Here is a 19,727-nt window from a genome sequence, read left to right as displayed (position 1 = left end):
AAACAAAAAGCAGCAGATGCAATTCTCACCTCTGATAAAGTAGACTTTAAAGCAACAAAGATCAAAAGAGGCGAGGAATGACATTACATAATGGCAAAAGGATCAATGCAACAAGAAGAGCTAACGATTCTATAGATCAACGAGATAGAAAATTAACAAGGATATTCAGAACTTGAACTCAGACCCGGAACAAGTAAACTTAATAAATATTTATAGTACTCTCCACTTCAAATACACAAAACATACATTACCACCTCACACCTATTCCAAAGGTGACTATATAATTGGAAGTAAATCACTCCTCAGTAATCGCATAGCATTTCATAGGTTTAAATTAAATATTGGTTGGCTGTTTGTTATCTTCTTCCCTTATTCCTTCCTGACTACGTCGTTGGGTATAATTGTCGGTATGGAAGAGGTTTTCGATGCCCATTACTAGATTGCATTCTAGCCTGGGCAAGAAAGCAATGTTCCCATTCTCTCTCCCTCTTTCTTTTCCTTCTCCCTCCTCCCCATTCTCTCTCTCTCTTTCTCTTCCTTTTTCCTCCTTCCTATTCTCTCTGTTTCTCTTTAAAAAAAAAAGAAATATAGAAGCTGATGTCATTTTGAATTGAAAAAACAAAAAGCCAAAATAATCAGAGTTTTTTGTTAAGTAGACTAATTAGATGGAACAACATTTCCAGATACTAAAACATTGTATAAATTTAAATAAATAGTTGCTTCACAGGCATAAATAGATCAATGGAATACACTGAAGAGTTAAACATCAGTCTTAAATACACAAAGGAATTTAATATATAATAGAGGCTGGATTTCAGACAAGTGAGGGAAATATGTACTGTTTAATAAACGGCATTGGCACAATAGTTTGGCCATCTAGAAAAACAATTATGTAAAAACCTTACCTCATTTCTTCATTGAATAAATTCCAGGTGGATCAGAGCTTTCAGTGGAAATGTGAAACCATAAAAGAAAAATAAATAGAATGATAGAATAAAATTTAAGATAAATTTGTCGGGGGGGGAAGGTTGTCTGTTTTTAATTTTAGAGCAGAGAAAGCCTTCCTAAGAGAGGCATAAAGCCTAGAAGCCAAAAAAAAAAACAAAAAAACAAAACAAAAAAAAAAAAAACAGCATGAGGCCGGGCACGGTGGCTCACTCCTGTAATCCTAGCACTTTGGAAGGCTGAGCCAGGAGGATCACAAGGTCAGGAGTTTGAGACCAGCCTGGGCAACATGGCAAAACCCCATCTCTACTAAAAATATAAAATCAGCCAGGTGTGGTGGCACACACCTGTAATCCCAGCTACTCAGGAGGCTGAGGCAGAAAAATCACTTGAACCCAGGACATGAAGGTTGAAAAAGACTGATAAGATGCACTGCTAGGACGGTAGGCAGCAGTAAGCATATGTGACCATTACTGATTGGATTCTAAATTAAAGTAGCATTTTTGGAGAGCAATCTATCAAAGGTTTCAATATACATAGGCTTTGCCCCAAAGGCTCCACTTCTATGAATTTATCCTTTAGTCACTTGTATATTCATGCTATGAAATATCATGCAACCAAAAAAAAGAAAAATGAAGCAACTATATTATTGATATGGAACTATCAAAATCACAAAACAATATGTATAAAATTATTTTTGTAAAAAATAAGACAAGTGAAAAAGAAAATGTTTTTTTGAGATGGAATCTTGCTCTGTCGCACAAGCTGGAGTGCAGTGGCATGATCTTGGCTTACTGCAACCTCTGCCTCCCAGGTTCAAGGGATTCTCTTGCCTCAGCCTCCTTAGTGGCTGGGATTACAGGTGCTCACCACCACACCCAGCGAATTTTTTTGTACTTTCGGTAGAGACAGGGTTTCACCACATTAGCCAGGCTGGTCTCAAACTCCTGGCCTCAAGTAATCCACCCGCCTCAGTCTCCCAAAGCGCTGGGATTATAGGCGTGAGCCACTGCACCTGGCCAAGTGAAAAATTTTAAAACTCTCAAATGCATGTGCATTCATATGTGGTACAATCCCTAGAAAAACGTCTGGAAGAATATCCACAAAAATTGTTAAAGTTCTTTTGAAAGTGGTAGGAGAGAAGTATAAAAGGCAAGTTTATCTGTTTTCTCCCTAAATTGATAGTTATTGTGTAATGAAATATTTTTTTTAAGATTTGTAAATTTTAAGCTAGGAAATTCTACTTGTAGAAATTTATTCTAGGAAATAATCTAAAAATCTCTTTTGTCTTTGCTCTCTGGTCCTTAATTCAGGAATATAAAAATCTTGAAAGATTTTATATCTCAGGAGTTAAATAGAATTATGATTTTATAATAGTGAAAAGTCTGGCAACAACCTACGTGTAACCTAAATGTAAGTTGATGATAATAAATCCACAGTATATAATGTTCTGCTGACATTAAAATATTTACTGAAAAGAATCATAAAACTCATGGACAAATACTTAGGGTTAGTTTTCAAAAAGATAAAAATATGGCTAAGTGCTCATACCTGTAATCCAACCACTTTGGGCAGCTAAGGTAGGTGGATTACTTAGCCCAGGAGTTCAAGACCAGCCTTGGCTACATGGCGAAACCTCATCTCTACAAAAAATACAAAATTCAGCTGGGTATGTGGTGTGAGCCTGTGGTTCCAGCTACAGCTACTTGGGAGGTTGAGATGGGAAGATCATCTGGGCCTGGAAGGTCAAGGCTGCAGTGAGCCAAAATCGCACTACTGCATTCCACTCTGGGCAAGAGTGAGACCCTGTCTCTAAATAAATAAATGCAATATAATCAGTTACTTAAAGATTGCCCTTCATTTACATAAGTACTTTATAGGTTTCACGGAGGAAAACCATTATTTGTTGCTTGCAAATGGTAGACTTCCTAATCGAGCAATTCTTAAATTTACAGCTTCAAGAACATTAAAAAAGAAAAAGAAAAAAAAATAGGACAAAGTATAGCTTGGAACACATGAAATCCTAGATAATCTAAGAATGTATTTAAAATAATGAGTTTAACCTTCTACTAGAATTAAGTATGTTTTCCCCTTAATCAGTAGCCAAACTAATTAAGCTGAATTTTTCTGTTCATACCCTCTCTGCAAGATTTGTAGAGGAAAATATATATATATATATATATAAAAGGTTAACTGTAAGAGGAAAATTGAAGAAAATAGCCTCAATAATTCACAGAGCAGATAATGAGTTCCTGATTAAGGCAGCTGGCTCTAATGCCATCAACACTTTTAAGACAAATTTTAAATTGTCCTACATGTTTTAATGTTGTATCTCAGTTTAGAGAAGTAACAAATTACTCCCATCAATTGCTGTTTTCCACAGATGTCACCTTTAACATTTTAAGCAACATGTATATGACAGATGTTTTAACCTGCAGCTCTAGGAGAGATTTTTAATATAAAGCTTAATTGCAGAGCCCTGGAGCCTTATCTTTGAAAACTGACTTCATTTTAAACAGCCTTACGATTTAGATGAACAACCAAAGTGTTTCTTAACCACTAATAGGCCACACACACACACACACACACACACACACAAAACAGGGAAGGGATGAAAGGCTAACCAAACCTGAGAAATGAAAAATAGTGGCAGAACTTTTGAAATCGAAAGAAAGCAGAAAATTTGAAGATTTGCACCTATCTTGCCTCATTCTGGACTTCCCACCACCTTTCCCACAACCAGTTTTCTGAAGAATGGAAGGTAAATGTGCAATTGCTTTTTTCCCCTACATTATGTTTTTCTAATTACAATCTTAAACCTTAAGCTAACACATTTAGCTCAGTGCCCAGCTTTGTGTCTGGCTACAGGTATTCAATAAATCACATAGTCAATAGGCTTTTGTGGTGGCCACTCATTTGTTGCCATTTGGATGTATTCATCCTGAACTCACCATCAGTCTGCTGAGAGATGTGGGCCCCCATCCCTGGACTAGCTTCCTTGAATTTGTGGTCATCGATCAGGGGACTTTAAATGCTGATCTGAGTCACTGCTTTCATTGGCAAAGGAATGAGGGCTGTGAATTAGGGATTGTCTCAGACCCAATGACGTACTAAGAGAAGAGATCGTGGCTCCACACTCTGCTAACACTCTTTTTACTGACTGTAAACGCTCTACAGCTGAACTCTCTATAAAACCCTAAGCACTTTCAAGATCTCAAAATACTCTCTATATATTTAAAACTAAGATAAAGCTCTCCTGTGATCAAAAAAACAACTTGAGTAAATGGAAAGAAATGCAATTCAAAATAAGTTACCATTTTTAATCTACCAAATTGACAAAGACTAAAGAGAGGATTATAATATGCATTGTTAGAATGTGGAATCTTAGTCTCAGATATACCATTGGTGGGAGTGTTAATTATGAGAAAACATCTGGATGGCAATTTGGAAATATGAACCAAATGTCTTCAAAAAGTGCTTACCTTTTGATTAGGAATTTCTATTCATTGGAATGTATTTCAAGGAAATAACTAATAAGTGTGCAAAATTTAACAATAAGGATAATCCTTCAAGGCCGGGCCTGTAATCCAAGCACTTTGGGAGGCTAAGGCGGGTGAATCTCTTGAGATCAGGAGTTCGAGACCAGCCTGGCCAACATGGCGAAATCCCAATATTTCTGCTGAAAATACAAAAATTGGCTGGGCATGGTGGCATATGTCTGTAATCCCAGCCATTCGGGAGGCTAAGGCACAAGAATTGATTGAACCTAGAGGTGGAGGTTACAGTGAGCTGAGACTACACCACTGCATTCCAGCCTGAGTGACAGAATGAGACTCTGTCTCAAAAAATAAAAGATAAAAAAGGTAATCATTCAAGAATTGACTTTAGTAGTAAAAAACTGAGGGAAAAATATAAATGTACAACAAAAGAGAAATGGTTAAATTAATTTGGATATTTTTATCCAATGTAAAACTATTGGGCCATTAAAAATGTTTATTGTCATGGAAAACTATCTGTAATAAGTATCAATTTAAAAAATAAGTTACTAAACAGTATATAAATCACTATCTTATCTTTTCATAGTGTAATCATATGTATATGTGCAGAAAGGAGTAAAAATATATATTTCAAAATGTTAACAGTATTAACATCTCTTGAGTGGTAGAAAATTATTTTCTGATATTTTTACATTTAAGTGTAAAATTAACTACCTCTTATAGAACCTTTGAAATGACACTAAAAAAGGCTAAAACAAAAGAAAAAATTTTAATGAGTAAAATTGACAAAGATTCATCTCAAACTTTCCACATGTGAAAGGAATGGAAGTACTCACACATACGTAAGACCAATATATTTTACATTTAAACCTCTGGACATTTTTTAAATCATGAAATTAACGTAACATGTTGAAAGGATAGCCAGGATTTTAACAAAAGGGTTAATAGTTTTAGGTGCATAAAGAGCTCTCACAAGTCAATGATAAAAATATAAATATCCCAATTTTTTTTTGTAATAAATGCAAAATAAAAACAGGCCTCTGTTAACCCATATGGTACAAGCTTACAGATGTCGGAAGGTACAACTTTGGGTAGATGCCAGAGAGAAGCACAGCTGGATCTCCACTCCAAAGTCCCCCTCAGCCAAGTTCCCTCTCCTCCAGAACATAACACAGTCATAGGTAGTAGCCAGGGTAAAAGCAAGAGCTTCACTAAAGAAGAGATACAAATTACAAAATAAAAATCTGAGATGATGTTTAATCTCTTTAACTACCAAACTGCAGGGTGGGCATAGTGGCTCACACCTGTAATCCCAGTATTTTGGGAGGCCAAGGCAAGTGGATCACCTGAGGTTGGGAGTTTGAGACCAGCCTGGCCAACATGGTAAAACCCCATCTCTAATAAAAATACAAAAATTAGCCAGGTATGGTGGCAGTTGCCTGTAATCCCAGCTACTTGGGAGGATGAGGCAGGAGAATCATTTGAACCCGGGAGGCAGACATTGCAGTGAGCTGAGATCACGCCATTGCACTCCAGTCTGGGAAACAAGAGTGAAATTCTGTCTCAAAAAAAAAAAAAAAAAAAAAAAAAAATCCTAAATCCTATGTTGGAGAATACTTAAGGGATTGGTAATGAACCAATAGTATAGTATTAGGTGGAAAATGCAGAATGGCATGAATAATGTGAAAAACAGAGAATCATAATGTGCACACTCTTTGTAAAACCACACTGATATACCATGCATGCACATATTGGAAACTAAGAAAAGACAAAGTATTAACATGGTGCTGGAATTATGAGTGATGTTTCTCCTACATCCTTTTTTCTATTTTCCAATTTTTCCTCATTAGCGTATATTATGTTCATAATCAGAAAAAGAAACCTCCTCCCAGGAAATGCTTCTGTAAAAAGTAAACACATACAATGCAAAACTGTATCATAAAGCAGTTGCAATAAAAGTCAGCCTGGGCAATGGCATAGAAAGCTATGAAGCAGGTCATTCAGAAATGCTTCACAACAGCAATTTATAAAATAATCCATTAACTATTTAGTACAATAAAAAAAACTCAGTATCATAAAAGCATTTTCAACTTCTTCCATACTCTAGAAATATTTGCTACAAGGACAACAGCAAAGTCTAGTTAGCCCTGAAAGCTCTAAATAGCATGTTTAATTTTGTTCACCTTTCCAAGCACACATGGGTATGCTGCAGTGGAAAAACTTGGAGCTTGTAATTCAATGTGTCCTGGGATTCCACCACACAGGTATTTTATTGCTTATGAAGTATTAGAAAGGATAAAAAGCATAACAATACTTCTGCTGCCCCAGTGCAACTTCAGGATGCTAAAAGTGATAAACGATTTGTGTCCAGAGATTTGTGAACAAACTCAAAATGCAAATGTGTGTTTTTCATGTGGCTGAACATAATACAAAATACACCTTATAGAATGTTTGCTAAAACTGAAGATAAACACAAGATAAAAGGGGACTTAGTCCTTCCCTCAACCCTCCCACAAGCCCCGTAAGGATAGGTGCCTTTATTTAGACTTTTAACATCCAAAGAAGATCATGATTTTTTGAAATTATCGGGTACAGTATTTGAGGTTTGAAGATTTTCTATACAATATGAAGGAAAAGATGGGGGAGGGAAGGACCAGTTAGGAGTGAGAGAGGGGTGGCAATTGCAAATTCATTTTTGAGCATGCAGACAAAAAGTATACCTACTAGTTCTGTTTCCCCACCTCCGTGTCAATTCTGCAGCCAAAGATTGCCTTGGTTTTGCTCACACTTTACAAAAGTTCATTTCCACCTTTTTTTATTTTTTTTTTAACCCTCTTGGTTTTTTTTTTTTTCTTCCTAATGCAATTTTGGGAACTTCAAGTGACTCTGGAAGGCCAGTTTCCCCAGCAAGTTCACATCGGGTACTTTGTGTTCCCTGCTGTGGAGGCTTCTTGGATAGATTGATAAGCAAATAAGTTCACATTGGCGACAACGCTTCCATTAAAGATGCCTGCAGTAAATCCTATGATGCAATCTCCCTACAGCTTAACTAACAGACCCAAGCTGGTCTGGCATGATATATGCACCAGCTTGCAGAAGCACTCAGATGAGTCACTGTGTGGCTCTCTGGGGAGAAGCGAGTCTATACTCTGAAAAAAAATAAATTTTTATTCTAGAAAATAAAAAACGAACCCTCAACCTTGCCTACAACTCTTTTGTTTTTAAAGGAAGTCATATTCCAGGTTCTCCCTGTCCCTCCCAAAGATCTCAAAACTGGGCCCAACACCAAGTCTCTCTCATGAACATTCAGGTGGGGTCTGAGGCGGGGTGGCTGGCAGGTTTGCCTCCAGAGAATCTGCTGCATGAAACTACGCAGACACATGCAGCCCACAGAGTAGAACCAACTGAGTTTCTCTCATTCTTAGTCATTCCTCAGCTTCAGATTTTACACATGTTGGAAACTCCTATACCAACTTGTGCTATTTTGAAAAACAATTGGATTTAATAATTAGACTTAACACATATGCAACTCTAAAAGGACAAGGTTGTTGAAACACAGATAACCAATCTACAGTTACTGAGGAATAGTGCAAAACGAACACACAGCATGCCAGCATGAAGGGCAGCGTGGCATTCCTAGGACTTCAGGAGAGGGCAGGGACTTCTGCAGGGGATCAGGTCAGTTCTACCTGCAACAAGCAAACAGCAAGCTGACTTTTCTGTTTTATTTAGAGATGTGTGTATTATTTTTAAATGTCTCCATGATGGAATAACTGTTTTTATAAATAACCTTTAAAAATTAAAAAAAAAATACATAAATGAATAAATAAAATTTATGCTTAATTACAAAAGCAGTGCAAGCTTACATCAGCACAGTAGGAAAACACAGAGAAAAACACTAACAGACAAAAAAGTACCTATATTTTATCCTTAAGAGAGCAAACCACTGTTAACTTTTTTTTTGTTCTGAATCCTTTATTATGTCTATGAACATTCTGATATATCATGAACATTTTCTTTTATCATTAAAGATTTTTTCATAATGTGATTTATAATGCTTGCATAATGTTCCATCATCTCACTAAACCATGAGTTACTAAACCAACCCTTTATGGCCAGGCTCTTAGGGTTATTTTGATTTCTCACTTTTAAAAATCATGTGGCACTCAATATCCTTGATTATATCTTTAAGACAAATCCCTGAAACTGGAATTTAGACATCAATGGGTAGACCCATTTCAACGAGTTTTGCCAAACTGCCTTCCAGAAAGTTTGTGGTAATTTGTAATTCTCCAAAAATATATTTTACGCAAATCCAGTTTTGTTAATTTTAGCCATTTTGACAGGGAAACTTAGAACATCTCTGTTATATGATCTGTGTTTTTCTTTTCTTTTTTTTTTGGAGACGGAGTTTCGCTCTTGTTACCCAGGCTGGAGTCCAATGGCGCAATCTCGGCTCACCGCAGCCTCCGCCTCCTGGGTTCAGGCAATTCTCCTGCCTCAGCCTCCTGAGTAGCTGGGGTTACAGGCATGCGCCACCATGCCTAGCTAATTTTTTGTATTTTTAGTAGAGACGGGGTTTCACCATACTGACCAGGATGGTCTCGATCTCTTGACCTCGTGATCCACCCGCCTCGGCCTCCCAAAGTGCTGGGATTACAGGCGTGAGCCACCGCGCCCGGCCCGATCTGTGTTTTTCTTACCATGAATACCGCTTACAGCTAATATTATTTTCTGTGTTTATTAGCCATTTATACAGCTTTTATGAATTTCTCTACTCATGCTCTTTTTCTATTGAGGTATTTATCCTCTTTAAAACCGTTTTCCAAAATGTGTTAGACATACATATTCTTTTTTTTTTTTGAGACGAAGTTTCACTCTTGTTACCCAGGATGGAGTGCAATGGTGCGATCTCGGCTCACCGCAACCTCCGCCTCCTGGGTTCAGGCAATTCTCCTGCCTCAGCCTCCTGAGTAGCTGGGATTACAGGCACATGCCACCATGCCCAGCCAATTTTTTTGTATTTTTAGTAGAGACGGGGTTTCACCATGTTGACCAGGATGGTCTCGATCTCTTGACCTCGTGATCCACCCGCCTCGGCCTCCCAAAGTGCTGGGATTATAGGCGTGAGCCACCGCGCCCAGCCAACATACATATTCTTAAAAGTATACACCAGGACTCCAGAGCAAGTTAAAAATCCCAATATGCAAGGGAAACATAAATAAATGTTCTGTGACCTAATCAAAATTCCCTCCAATATGAGAACCTACTAGGGGCCACTGACTTCAGGAAAAGTCAATTTCAGAGACTTTTAAATTCTATAACACAATGGGACACCAGAGATTTTATTCCTGACCTAAATGAATGATCGTTGTGTGCCCTGAAGTGAAATAATATATCACCTTATCCTTGAAGTGAAACTGCAGTTGCTACTCTTATCCTTATATTATTTGAAATGTCTACTGAACATTTACTAAACTACTCTCCTGGCAATATTTTTTGACAGTGGGTGTCTGTGAATTACTTTCTATTAAAAGGAGTAATAGGGAAAAGGAGAAGGGGGAGAAAGAAAGAAGAAGGGGAGGGAGAAGAAGAGGAGAAGGAGAAGAATAAAAGAGAATGAGGAAAAAGAGGAGGAGGAAGGGAAAGAATAGAAGGAAAGGGGGAGGAGGAGGAGGAGGAGGTCATTCCTTTCATCTATTTAAGGTTTTCAGCTTATTAAATTTTAGTCAATGTTCTATTCATTCTGATATTGCCTCACTCTCACTCCAAGAGCCTTCAAGAATGAACCACTTCCTGGGCTGTCTCTGGGAAGAAGTTCTCAGCGTCCCTGCCAGCCCATTTTATCTGATTTTCTTGTACCACTTTTCTACTAGCCCAGTAAGGCTGTGCAGGAGTCCTCTAGTTAAACCATTGATTTCACCGCCTTGCTGCCCTTCTGAATTCCATGTGACCCTCTGAATTTCTCCTGCCTGCCAGAAATCTGTCATCTGAATCAGACCACCATAGATTTTGATAAAGGAGTTGAGGGGGCTTGGGAGCAGAAGCAGGTCCCACTGTGCCTGTAACCTCCTGTCTTGCTAATGTTCATGGCCCCCGCTGCGAGCCGCCACCAGCCCAGACCCCTCTGGAGGGAGAAAATGAGACTCAGAATATTGGAGCAGGTGATTATTCTCAGAGATCATTTAGTTCAACTCCATTTTACAGATGAAAAACAATGAAAGAAGAATGCTCTAATCTTATGTTAATTATCTTACTGGCAATCTGAGAAAGAGGCAAAAGCTACCTTTGTTCCTTGTTTCTTTGAAAAGTTAGATCCCAGAAGTACAGAAGGCAGTTATTTTATGGGGCTCACTGAACTTAGAACCAAAAACAATGATTTGGGGTGAGTGAGGGAAGAAAAGTCCATTTTAGCTCCCAGTAATGATATCAGAATCTTACCCAGGCATTTCACAGACGTTCATGGCTTAAGAAGTAAACATGCAGTGCTTATCCTGTTCTCAATCTCCCTTAAAAAAAAAGTATGCTTTTTTCAAACTAATCAAAACTTTAAATTTTCAACTTATACTTAGAATCCCAAAATGAAACGCAGAAGAAGAAATGTAAGATAATTTTCTCATCAAACCAGGCTTTTAGATCAAAATCCTACACTTGTCCACTCACAAGCCCTAAGCTGCATTTGGATGATGCCTAAGGCTCTTCCTAGCTCTAGGATTCTAGGCTGCAAATTAAAACCAAAACCAATTATCTAGGAGGCCAAACAGTCACATGCCGTCGCACCGTAGGCCCCAAAGGCAGCCCGTGCCGGCCACTCACGCCCCACTGAGAAAACACTGCAACCTAACAACAGTTAAACAGTTTCTCCCCACTCTCTCTTGTCCTTTTCTTTTTCCATTACTCCTTCCTTCACTTCAACCCTTCCCTGTCTCCTGAAACCCTGATCCAAATTCATGGGCCTTAAAAAGGAAGAGATTTTGGCTCTCAGAGTTTTGTTATATTTGTAAATTCAAGGTTCAGATGAAAGGCAGGCGCCAAAATAAAGAGAAGCCACAAGCAATTCTTACTTTCCGTTTCTGTTCCGGAGGGTATCTGCATTCACACTTGTAAAGGAAGCATTTCCTTGAGAGTGAAAGTGAAGCATTCCCTACAAAGTTCATTGCCATGTTCATTACAAAGTAAAACAAAGCGTTTCATCCGCCACAGGCATCGATTGCTTTCCACTGAATGCCCATTCAAATGCATGAACAATCTCCAGAACTCTGACTTATTTTCAAAATATACATTGAAATCCCCTGAAATGTACCAGCTTTTCTAGTACTTCCTATAAGAATTCTTAAAATGTGTTATTTGATGAGTATTGTATGCGGCAAATCAAAAGTGCTGTTTTTACAAATAATATTACTACTGCTCACCAAAACTCATGAAGCAGAAACACTTCCCTTTTCCCAGTATAATTGGGGATGGGAGGTAGAGATCCCCAAAGGAATGCTTTCTTATTTCTATCCCACTGAACCCATTATAATCCAGTACCTTTTTTTCATTCACCATTAAGAAACTTACAGCATAAAATACACTTTCAGTTGGTCACGGTGGATCAAGGCTGCAATCCCAGCACTTTGGGAGGCAGGCGGATCACCTGAGGTCAGGAGTTCAAGACCACCCTGGCTGACACGATGAAACCCCATCTCTACTAAAAATACAAAAAAAAAAAAAAAAAAAAAATTAGCCTGGCCTAGTGGCACATGCCTGTAGTACTAGCTGCTCAGGAGGCTGAGGAAGGAGAATTGCTTGAACCCAGGAGGTGGAGGTTGCAGTAAGCCAAGACTGTGCCATTGCACTCCAGGCTGGGTGACAAGAGTGAAACTCCATCTCAAAAATAAAAAAAAATAAATACTTTCATTAGAACCTATTATAATCCAGTACTTTTTACCATTTACCATTATAAGAAACTTACAATATAAAATGTACTCTCCTGGTAATGGAAAAATAATCAAACTGATCTGAGGAGCCTGGATTCATCCAAAGGAAGAAAATATGCAGGCAGGTAGATGGTAGGGTGAATCTGAAATTTGGAGACCTAAATTTGAAGACCAGTGAAGCTGTCTGAGGGACTCCCAGGTATATGTTGTTGTTACTAGGCAACCCACCAGTCCTCCTGGGCCAAAGCAAAAATTCCTATCCAGCCTGTTGCTGCTCGTTAAGGAATTTTCCCTGGACAAGTCTGCCAAACCAATCAGTACCCTGTTTCAGGTTAGGCCTCGTTTTTATAATTGAACAAGAGTCATTGAAAACCTCTTGAAAAGGAAGAGAGTATCAGTGCCCTAATGTGAATGCCAGAGATCATGAGTGAGAACTCCAATTAACTTAGGGTAAGGCTTTTCTTATACTAAAAAGAACTTTAAATTTTTCCAAGGTTAAACTAGTTGACATCATCTGCTGCCATGATCTTACCTCTTGGTCCAAGTAACAAGGGTGGAGTGCTGATACTATAAATATTAAAAGAATGCAGCAAAGTTCACTAACTATAGCAGCACCTAAAATCAGACTCACATTTCTCTCTATGAGCAGAAGCTGTGCAGCTGTCATTTCTCATCAAGCAATATGGGAGAAAAAAACCTAGGAAAGTGACATTAGGGAGACAAACCAAGAAAGGAACGAAGGGAAGGAGGGAACGAGAAGAAAATGTGGGTTTAAATGAGAGAGGAAGTAAGAAAGGGGAAAAATGCTATGTAACCACTGTTAATTTTTTAACCGGAAATGAATAGTTACACCAAAGTCATAAAGAGGAACTGAAGCAGTTGCCTGAATTAACTAAGACTTTTTAAAAAGTAAATTTAACAACCTAACATCCAAAAAATCTTATTTGAATTTTCTATACATTTGAAACAAACACTTCTTGAGGTGATTGGGTAGTGGTAATGTTTAAATGCTTCTATGTATGTTTCATTTATCCAACTACTTTTCTAAATTCTCCTTTTTACTTTCCTGAGCCTAGTAGAAATTGCTGGGCATAGCTTTTCATTGATTGCTCTAGTACTTACTCCTAATCTTCCTTAAGTCAGGTGGCGCTGGGCCCATTTGAACGGCCTGGACTCTGCAGTCAGTTTAAAACAGACTCTCACTAAAGGCCAACAGAAGCTCTAGTACTGACTTATCAGAGTAATACTTCAAGCTACCATGAGCCTTAGAAATGAAACTGCAATCATCAGCCTATCAAATCATTTCACCAGGGATGAATATCAAACTAGAACTCTTTACCTTTGACTTTGTGCTACAAAATAGAATCTGAATTCAATGAAACAACAGTCCTCAAAAAAGTGAACACCAGACATGGTGGCTCACACCTGTAATCCCAGCACTTTGGAGGCTGGGGGGTGCAGATCACTTGAGGTCAGGAGTTTGAGACCAGCCTGGCCAACATGATAAAACCCCATCTCTACAAAAAATAAAAAAATTAGCCTGTCATGGTGGTGCACATCTGTAATCCCAGCTACTGGGGAGGCTTAGGCAGGAGAATCTCTAACCCGGGAGGCGGAGGTTGCAATGAGCCAATATTGTGCCACTGCAGTCCAGCCTGGGCAACAGAGCAAGACTGTCTGGAAAAAGAAAAAAAATTGAACACCAGCTCACACATGAGTGGCATTCAGCCAGAAATCCTAGCAAAACCCTTGGCAAGGCTGGCGGAGGCCCATGCGGGTGACATCACTTCAAGTCAGGTCATTAGCAGCTCTGGAAACATATGCCCTGTCAAAAAGACCCCTTTCTTCCAGAAGCAGCAGTTCAGCAAAACAATGAAAGCAAACAACATCAACAGCAGGCCTAAGTTTTATATTCACATTAAAATCATATCTGAAGCAGCTAATCCAATGTAGCATAAAGTAAAAGTTCACAGGTTTCTTTCACTTACACACTGGATATGCACCTGAAGAGTTACGTGTAAATTGCATCTATTATGTAAAGTAACATTAAGTTTCATTTGAAACAGTCTTGCCCTACTTAAGGCAATTATAATGCCTGGAACGTTGTTTAAATGCAGATTCCCTGTGCTCTCTCCTGGAGAATCTGATTCAACACTGCTGGGGTTGGGACCCTGAGTGCCTCAGATTGTATTTTATATGTTTTAAACTCAGATGAGTTTGAAATGCAGTGATTTTAAAAGTTCCTGTGGAGATTCCTATTTTCAAGTATGTGCACAACTTCAGCTTGTTTTTATTAGCTCAGATTTCTGTGCTGTTGTCCAGCATTTTCTTCTGTTTCAGTTAGGTTAACTTTGCCTGTATGTCAGTTTATGTCACTGATGATGGGAAAGTCACTAAAGCACACACTATGCCGTGTTTCTTCAGACACAGTGGACAAGTCCATGTTTTCTGATGGACACAGTTTATAGAAACTGAACAGGAGCAAGAGGAAGCCAGCAAGGGCAATTTTTATCTTGCATGAGGCTAATGTTAAGGAATGGAGAAGGTAGCTGAAGGTAGTAGATTACACTACAAGTTTTAGGGAGGTGGGCGTGTCTGAGCAAACACTATCTGTACTTTGTCCCTCTTTTAGTTTGAATCCCCAGGGATCCTCTAGAGTGTGTGTGCATTTATTCATCTCTGAATTAAGGAGTGTACAAGATTTAATCCATTGTAGGGAACAGAACTCTGGACCCCTCAGCATTAAACTGGTGATACTCAGGAAAAGAGACAAGACTGATGGTATTAGCTGGTTCATCATTTACTCATTGGGTATTAATATCACTTGACTACCAAGACCGATTACAAGAATACTTTTGACTACTTTGAGTATGCAACTGTCCGGATTAAAAAGTAGAGAACTGATCATGTTAATTTACTTGAAGGTGCCATTATCTCTGCCTCTGATTTCACCCGCACTGAATGCCTTTGTGGTTCTAGAACATGCTAAGTACACTCTTACCCGAGGACCCTTGCACTTGCTCTCCCACCTGCCTGTAACACTCCTACACCAGGTATCTTAGAGTTTGCTCCTTCACTTTACTCAGGCCTCCACTCAACGCTCACCTCATTGGAGAAGCTGTCCATGATCACCCTATATAAAAGACATCCCCATTATTCTCACTCCCTTCAGCTGGTTTGGCTTTCCTTCATAGCACTTATTATCATCTAATTAAATATGTTTACTTCTTTGTTGATTTACTATCAACAAGGATTTACTGTCTGCTCTCCCTCACCACCACCCCCCACACATGCTAAGCACCATGCAGGCAGGGACTAGGTTCTGTTCACCAGTGAATCTCAATGCCCACTATACAGTGGCATTCAAGGCATATTCATTGAAAAAGTGAATGGGTATTTGTATTGGTTTGAAGAAGATATGATAAATTCTTGACGTTTCTGACCTTAAAAGATAGTTTGCATAGCCAAATGTAAACAAACACATGCATTTATAAAACTAAAGACTAGAGAGCTTAATTAAAATATAGTCATCCACATGAAATACCTATAACTTCAGCCATTTTCTGAATAGCAAGACTCCTTGACATAAAACACATAAAATGACTAAAATTAATCATCAAAGGCAAAAATGGGATGAGTAGGAGAAGCAATATTTATCATGACCTATCTTTAGAAACTTTTTTGTAACTATCGTATTTTTTGAAACTGTTAAGACACTTACCAGGCATTGTGTTCATTAAAAGTATGTCTGTTCATGAGTTGCTTTCTACTACAGCGTAAGCTCCCTGAGAACACAGCTCATCTTATCCATCTTCACATGCCTCTATTATGCCTATCTGAATGTGCTACAAATAGCAGGTAACCAGAAAACACACTTACCTAATGAAAAACACCTTTGAGTATCAAATCACATAGTACCTATACATTCTCTGAATATATTTCATACATTTTGACAGTAAAATAAGAATTTCTTAATCTATCATTGCTTCATCTGTACACATGCTTGCTGACAAAGATCTTAAATCTTCATGAAATTTAAGATGAGGGAGTAAAGAATTTTAAAATATGTACGAAGACAAAATGTCCTAAGAGCACTTTAATTGGCGATAGCATCAACAATGCAGAACATCAAAAGTAGAACGTTTCTATCTGAAAAGTCCACACCATAAAAAAGACAATGCTACTTCAGTCAAGCCATGTTAACTGGAAATATCTTCCTGTGCAACCCCAGAGATTGCCTAAATCTCAATGGGATTATGAAAGAAGATCCAGTGTGCGTTAGTCCCTGTTATTTCCAGAAACTACAGGCAGGCCTCGTAAGGCAGATTTTCCATGAGGCTGAAGAAGCTCGAGCTTCAGGGCCTCTCACTTGCTCAGGAAGGAAGCCCCACGGTGTGACCACCCCATCTCACACACATAGTTGCATAAACTTCAGACCCACTCCTGCCAGGGCTCCCTTGGAATATTAACATTAAGAAAACTAGGCTAGAATTCGCAAAAATGATCCAGAAGCCATATAGTGACTTAAAGCATTTTCCAACAGCCCAATAAGAGAGAGACAAACCAGGTCAAATTGTCGTTTTGCACTATTGTTATGATTATTTTTCCCAAGATACACATTTCGTCTTGGAAACCACGACTAGAAAAGCAACGTTCATTAAATGTAAGCATACATAATCCCAGATACTTATCACCCACAAAAACTAGGTGATGCGTGTGGTGAAACCAGGTGGCGGGCGCTCAGTACTTACTTCTGATGGTAAACACATTGTTCTGATTGCTGCTAAGTAGAACTGGTTAAAGACCGACCCGTTTTCATTCAGAATTCGAGTCCTGTTATATTACAAAACTAGGCAGTCAAACCAAATGTTAATTGCGCGATTAATTAAACTAGATTTGCAACCATTTTTGACGCGAGGATCAAAACAAACCCCAAAAACGTGCGTCACCTCGGCATTTGGATACTGAAAATTTCAAACGTGAGTCGCGTTTCCTTAAAGACTAGTGAGATCTAGGGAGGAGCTGGGGGTATTCTCAGGCAACCACACACTCTCCCCTTCCTAACCTGCCTCGAACCCTCTCCCGTGTTGGTAATGCTAGTTCTTCCCACTCCGGCATGCTGTACTCGGTTAATTCCTCATCGGTGGCTAACTGGGTACCACTATCTGGCAGTTTTTTGCTTTTTAAGTGTGACAGCGCATGTTCTTAGGTTCGCCTAACCTACCAGCGGCCTTATCTTGAGGCTGGTCCTTCCCCTCCACCCCTGAACAGGTCCGCAGGGCCTTCCCACTCCTCCCTCGTGGTCCCTCCACTTGGGACGGGTCCCCGTCACTTCTCCATGACAGGCTTCGGCGGCCCGCGGCCTGGGGGCACCGGCCCTCCCCGGCGAAGCACCTTCAGGAGAGTCCCCTCGGGGTGGCCGCGACGCCACGGCAAAGTTACCGGGGAAAGCAAAAGGGCGGCCCCGCGCACTTCCAATAGGACGCAGCCAGTTCCCAGGCCCGGACGCGCCCGAGAGGAGGGGGAAGGGAGTGTCCCGCTGAATCCCGAGAAAGGCCGCGGGACTCACCTCCGACTCCCTCCCGCGCCCGCCCAGGCCCCACCTCCCCCGGCTCACAAAGCCTTCAGAGAGCGAGGGCAAAGGCGGGGGCGGGGGCCGGCTCGCGGGGAGGCCGTCGTGACGCGGCGGGACCTGGCCCAGCGACCCGCGGGTGGCTCTGGCCGCGCAGGCTGCCGCTCCCCGGCGCGTCTGGAGTGCCGGTCCGGGACGCGAAAAAAGCGAGTCCAGCGGCCCCGCCGCCCCGAGCCCCCGGCCTCGACAGCGAGAGCCCCCGAGAAGGCTCGGCGCGTCCCACTCAGTCCCGCCCGCCTCGTCTGAAGTGGCCGCCAACTGCGTGGAGGGCCGCGAGCTCCAGGGGCGTGCAGACGCCGTCGGGGCGCGGGGGAACCGCTCCGTGGCAGGCGCCCCTCTGCGCCCCGCCAAGGCCCTAACTCGAGGCCTCACACGAGTTCCCCCGTTGGCGAACGGTGCTTTCCCCCAGGCACCTGGGGAAGGTGGCCAAACAATGCAGGGGCGGACCCGGGGGAGGCAGGCGGGGGCGGGGAGGAGGGAGGCGGGATGTGGGGGCAGAAGGGGACAGCGCCGGCCGCCCCCGCGCCCCCCGACCTCGCCTCTCTTCGGGGGCCACAGGCGGGCGCGCACTCACACCCACCCTCCTGCCCGGTGCGAGAAGATGGCCGTTTCTGCCTCGGTATAAAAGCTCTTTGTTGCGGTCACACAAAAGCGGCCAAGCCCCACTTTTCCAGCAGGCCCTTTGGACAAATCGAAGGAACTCAGCTGAACTTCCAAATGGCCCTAAACGCCAGATCGGTGGGAGTAGCTAAAGCAGAGGGGGAAGAGCAGGCCTCCCGCGCCCATCTACCAAAACCTCTGGCAATATCCAAGTATTTATCTGGGAGCGGGAGCTGAGACCATTCCTAAGGGAGAAAGGAAAAGGAAAATCCACTTTTACTATCAAGGCCCAAAGGGGGTATTAAACATTCACATTGTTGTAGGGTTTCTCCCCTTAACCAGGGTAGAAACATAATGCGGAAAAGTCTGGATCCACCAAAAAGAAAAAAGAAAGAAAAAATACCAACAATAGCAACTTAAAAACAAAAACAAAAACATAACAAACCAGTTGCCATCAGCCCAAAGTGGTAGTAACAGCAGCAGGCGCGTGTGATCCACTTACTTGTCCGACTCTTGTGACATGTTTGATCCAATGAACTTGCTCCCCTTTTCCTGGAGCCTCAGCCTCTGGTGAAACTGGACTTTCAAGTCTGTGCAGGTGAAGGTGTGTGAGAGCGCCCGAGATGGCAGAACAAGAGCTACAGGTAATTCTGCTTTTCCGTCCCCCCTCACCACTCTCGCTCGCTCGCCCGCTCGCGCCCTCACCTAGCCGGAAAGGTGGGATAAGGGGGGGCCCCTCACATGGGGCCCGAGCTCGGAGGCGGCCGGGCGGCGCGGAGTCCTCCTGGGTCGTGGCAATGGGCGGACACAGAGCAGAAAGTGGCGGACTTGGGCGGCCACAGGTAACTTTCTCGCAAGGAGCTGAATTCTTTCACTAAAGGGTACAAGCCCGAGGGACGAGCTGCGCGGTGATTGGCTGCGGAGCTCCCTCAGGTGAGCTGCCATTGGCAGAGGCGCGCTCAGGTAAGGCCCTTCTCCAAGGGCAGGTAACTCACTCCGAAGTTTACCTGAGTGGAGCGACGGCATGCTGGCAGCTCAGCGGCAGCCTATGGAAGCTGAGGGTCAGTGCTTCGAGTAGACCTCAAGCTGCGTTTTCCTCCTTCTCCAAGGCCAGGATGGGAAGGTGGGGGTACT

At 41.4% G+C, this 19,727-nt stretch overlaps 1 protein-coding gene across 3 annotated transcripts in view; it reads right to left on the bottom strand.

Moving 5' to 3' along the window:
• The window catches only part of GRHL2 (grainyhead like transcription factor 2), a 185,750-nt gene extending 166,304 nt beyond the window's left edge, over nt 1–19,446 (bottom strand). The window contains exon 1 of one of the 3 annotated variants that reach the window (XM_012455851.3): nt 19,096–19,446. In XM_012455851.3, the coding sequence (XP_012311274.1) occupies nt 19,096–19,115 (20 nt within the window). In that variant the 5' untranslated portion in view covers nt 19,116–19,446. Of the gene's footprint in view, nt 1–12,893; nt 13,117–17,585; nt 17,609–19,095 lie in introns of those variants that run through there. The other 2 variants (XM_064384460.1, XM_012455854.3) reach the window with 2 other exon arrangements.
• Between the last annotated feature and the right edge of the window lie 281 nt (nt 19,447–19,727).

The sequence above is a fragment of the Aotus nancymaae genome, unplaced genomic scaffold (genome assembly GCF_030222135.1).
Source record: "Aotus nancymaae isolate 86718 unplaced genomic scaffold, 86718_ANA_hifiasm-v0.15.2.pri h1tg000036l, whole genome shotgun sequence".
NCBI classification, from domain to species: domain Eukaryota; kingdom Metazoa; phylum Chordata; class Mammalia; order Primates; family Aotidae; genus Aotus; species Aotus nancymaae.
Note: the sequence above shows the minus strand (reverse complement) of the source record. Positions and strands in the feature narration are given on the sequence as shown.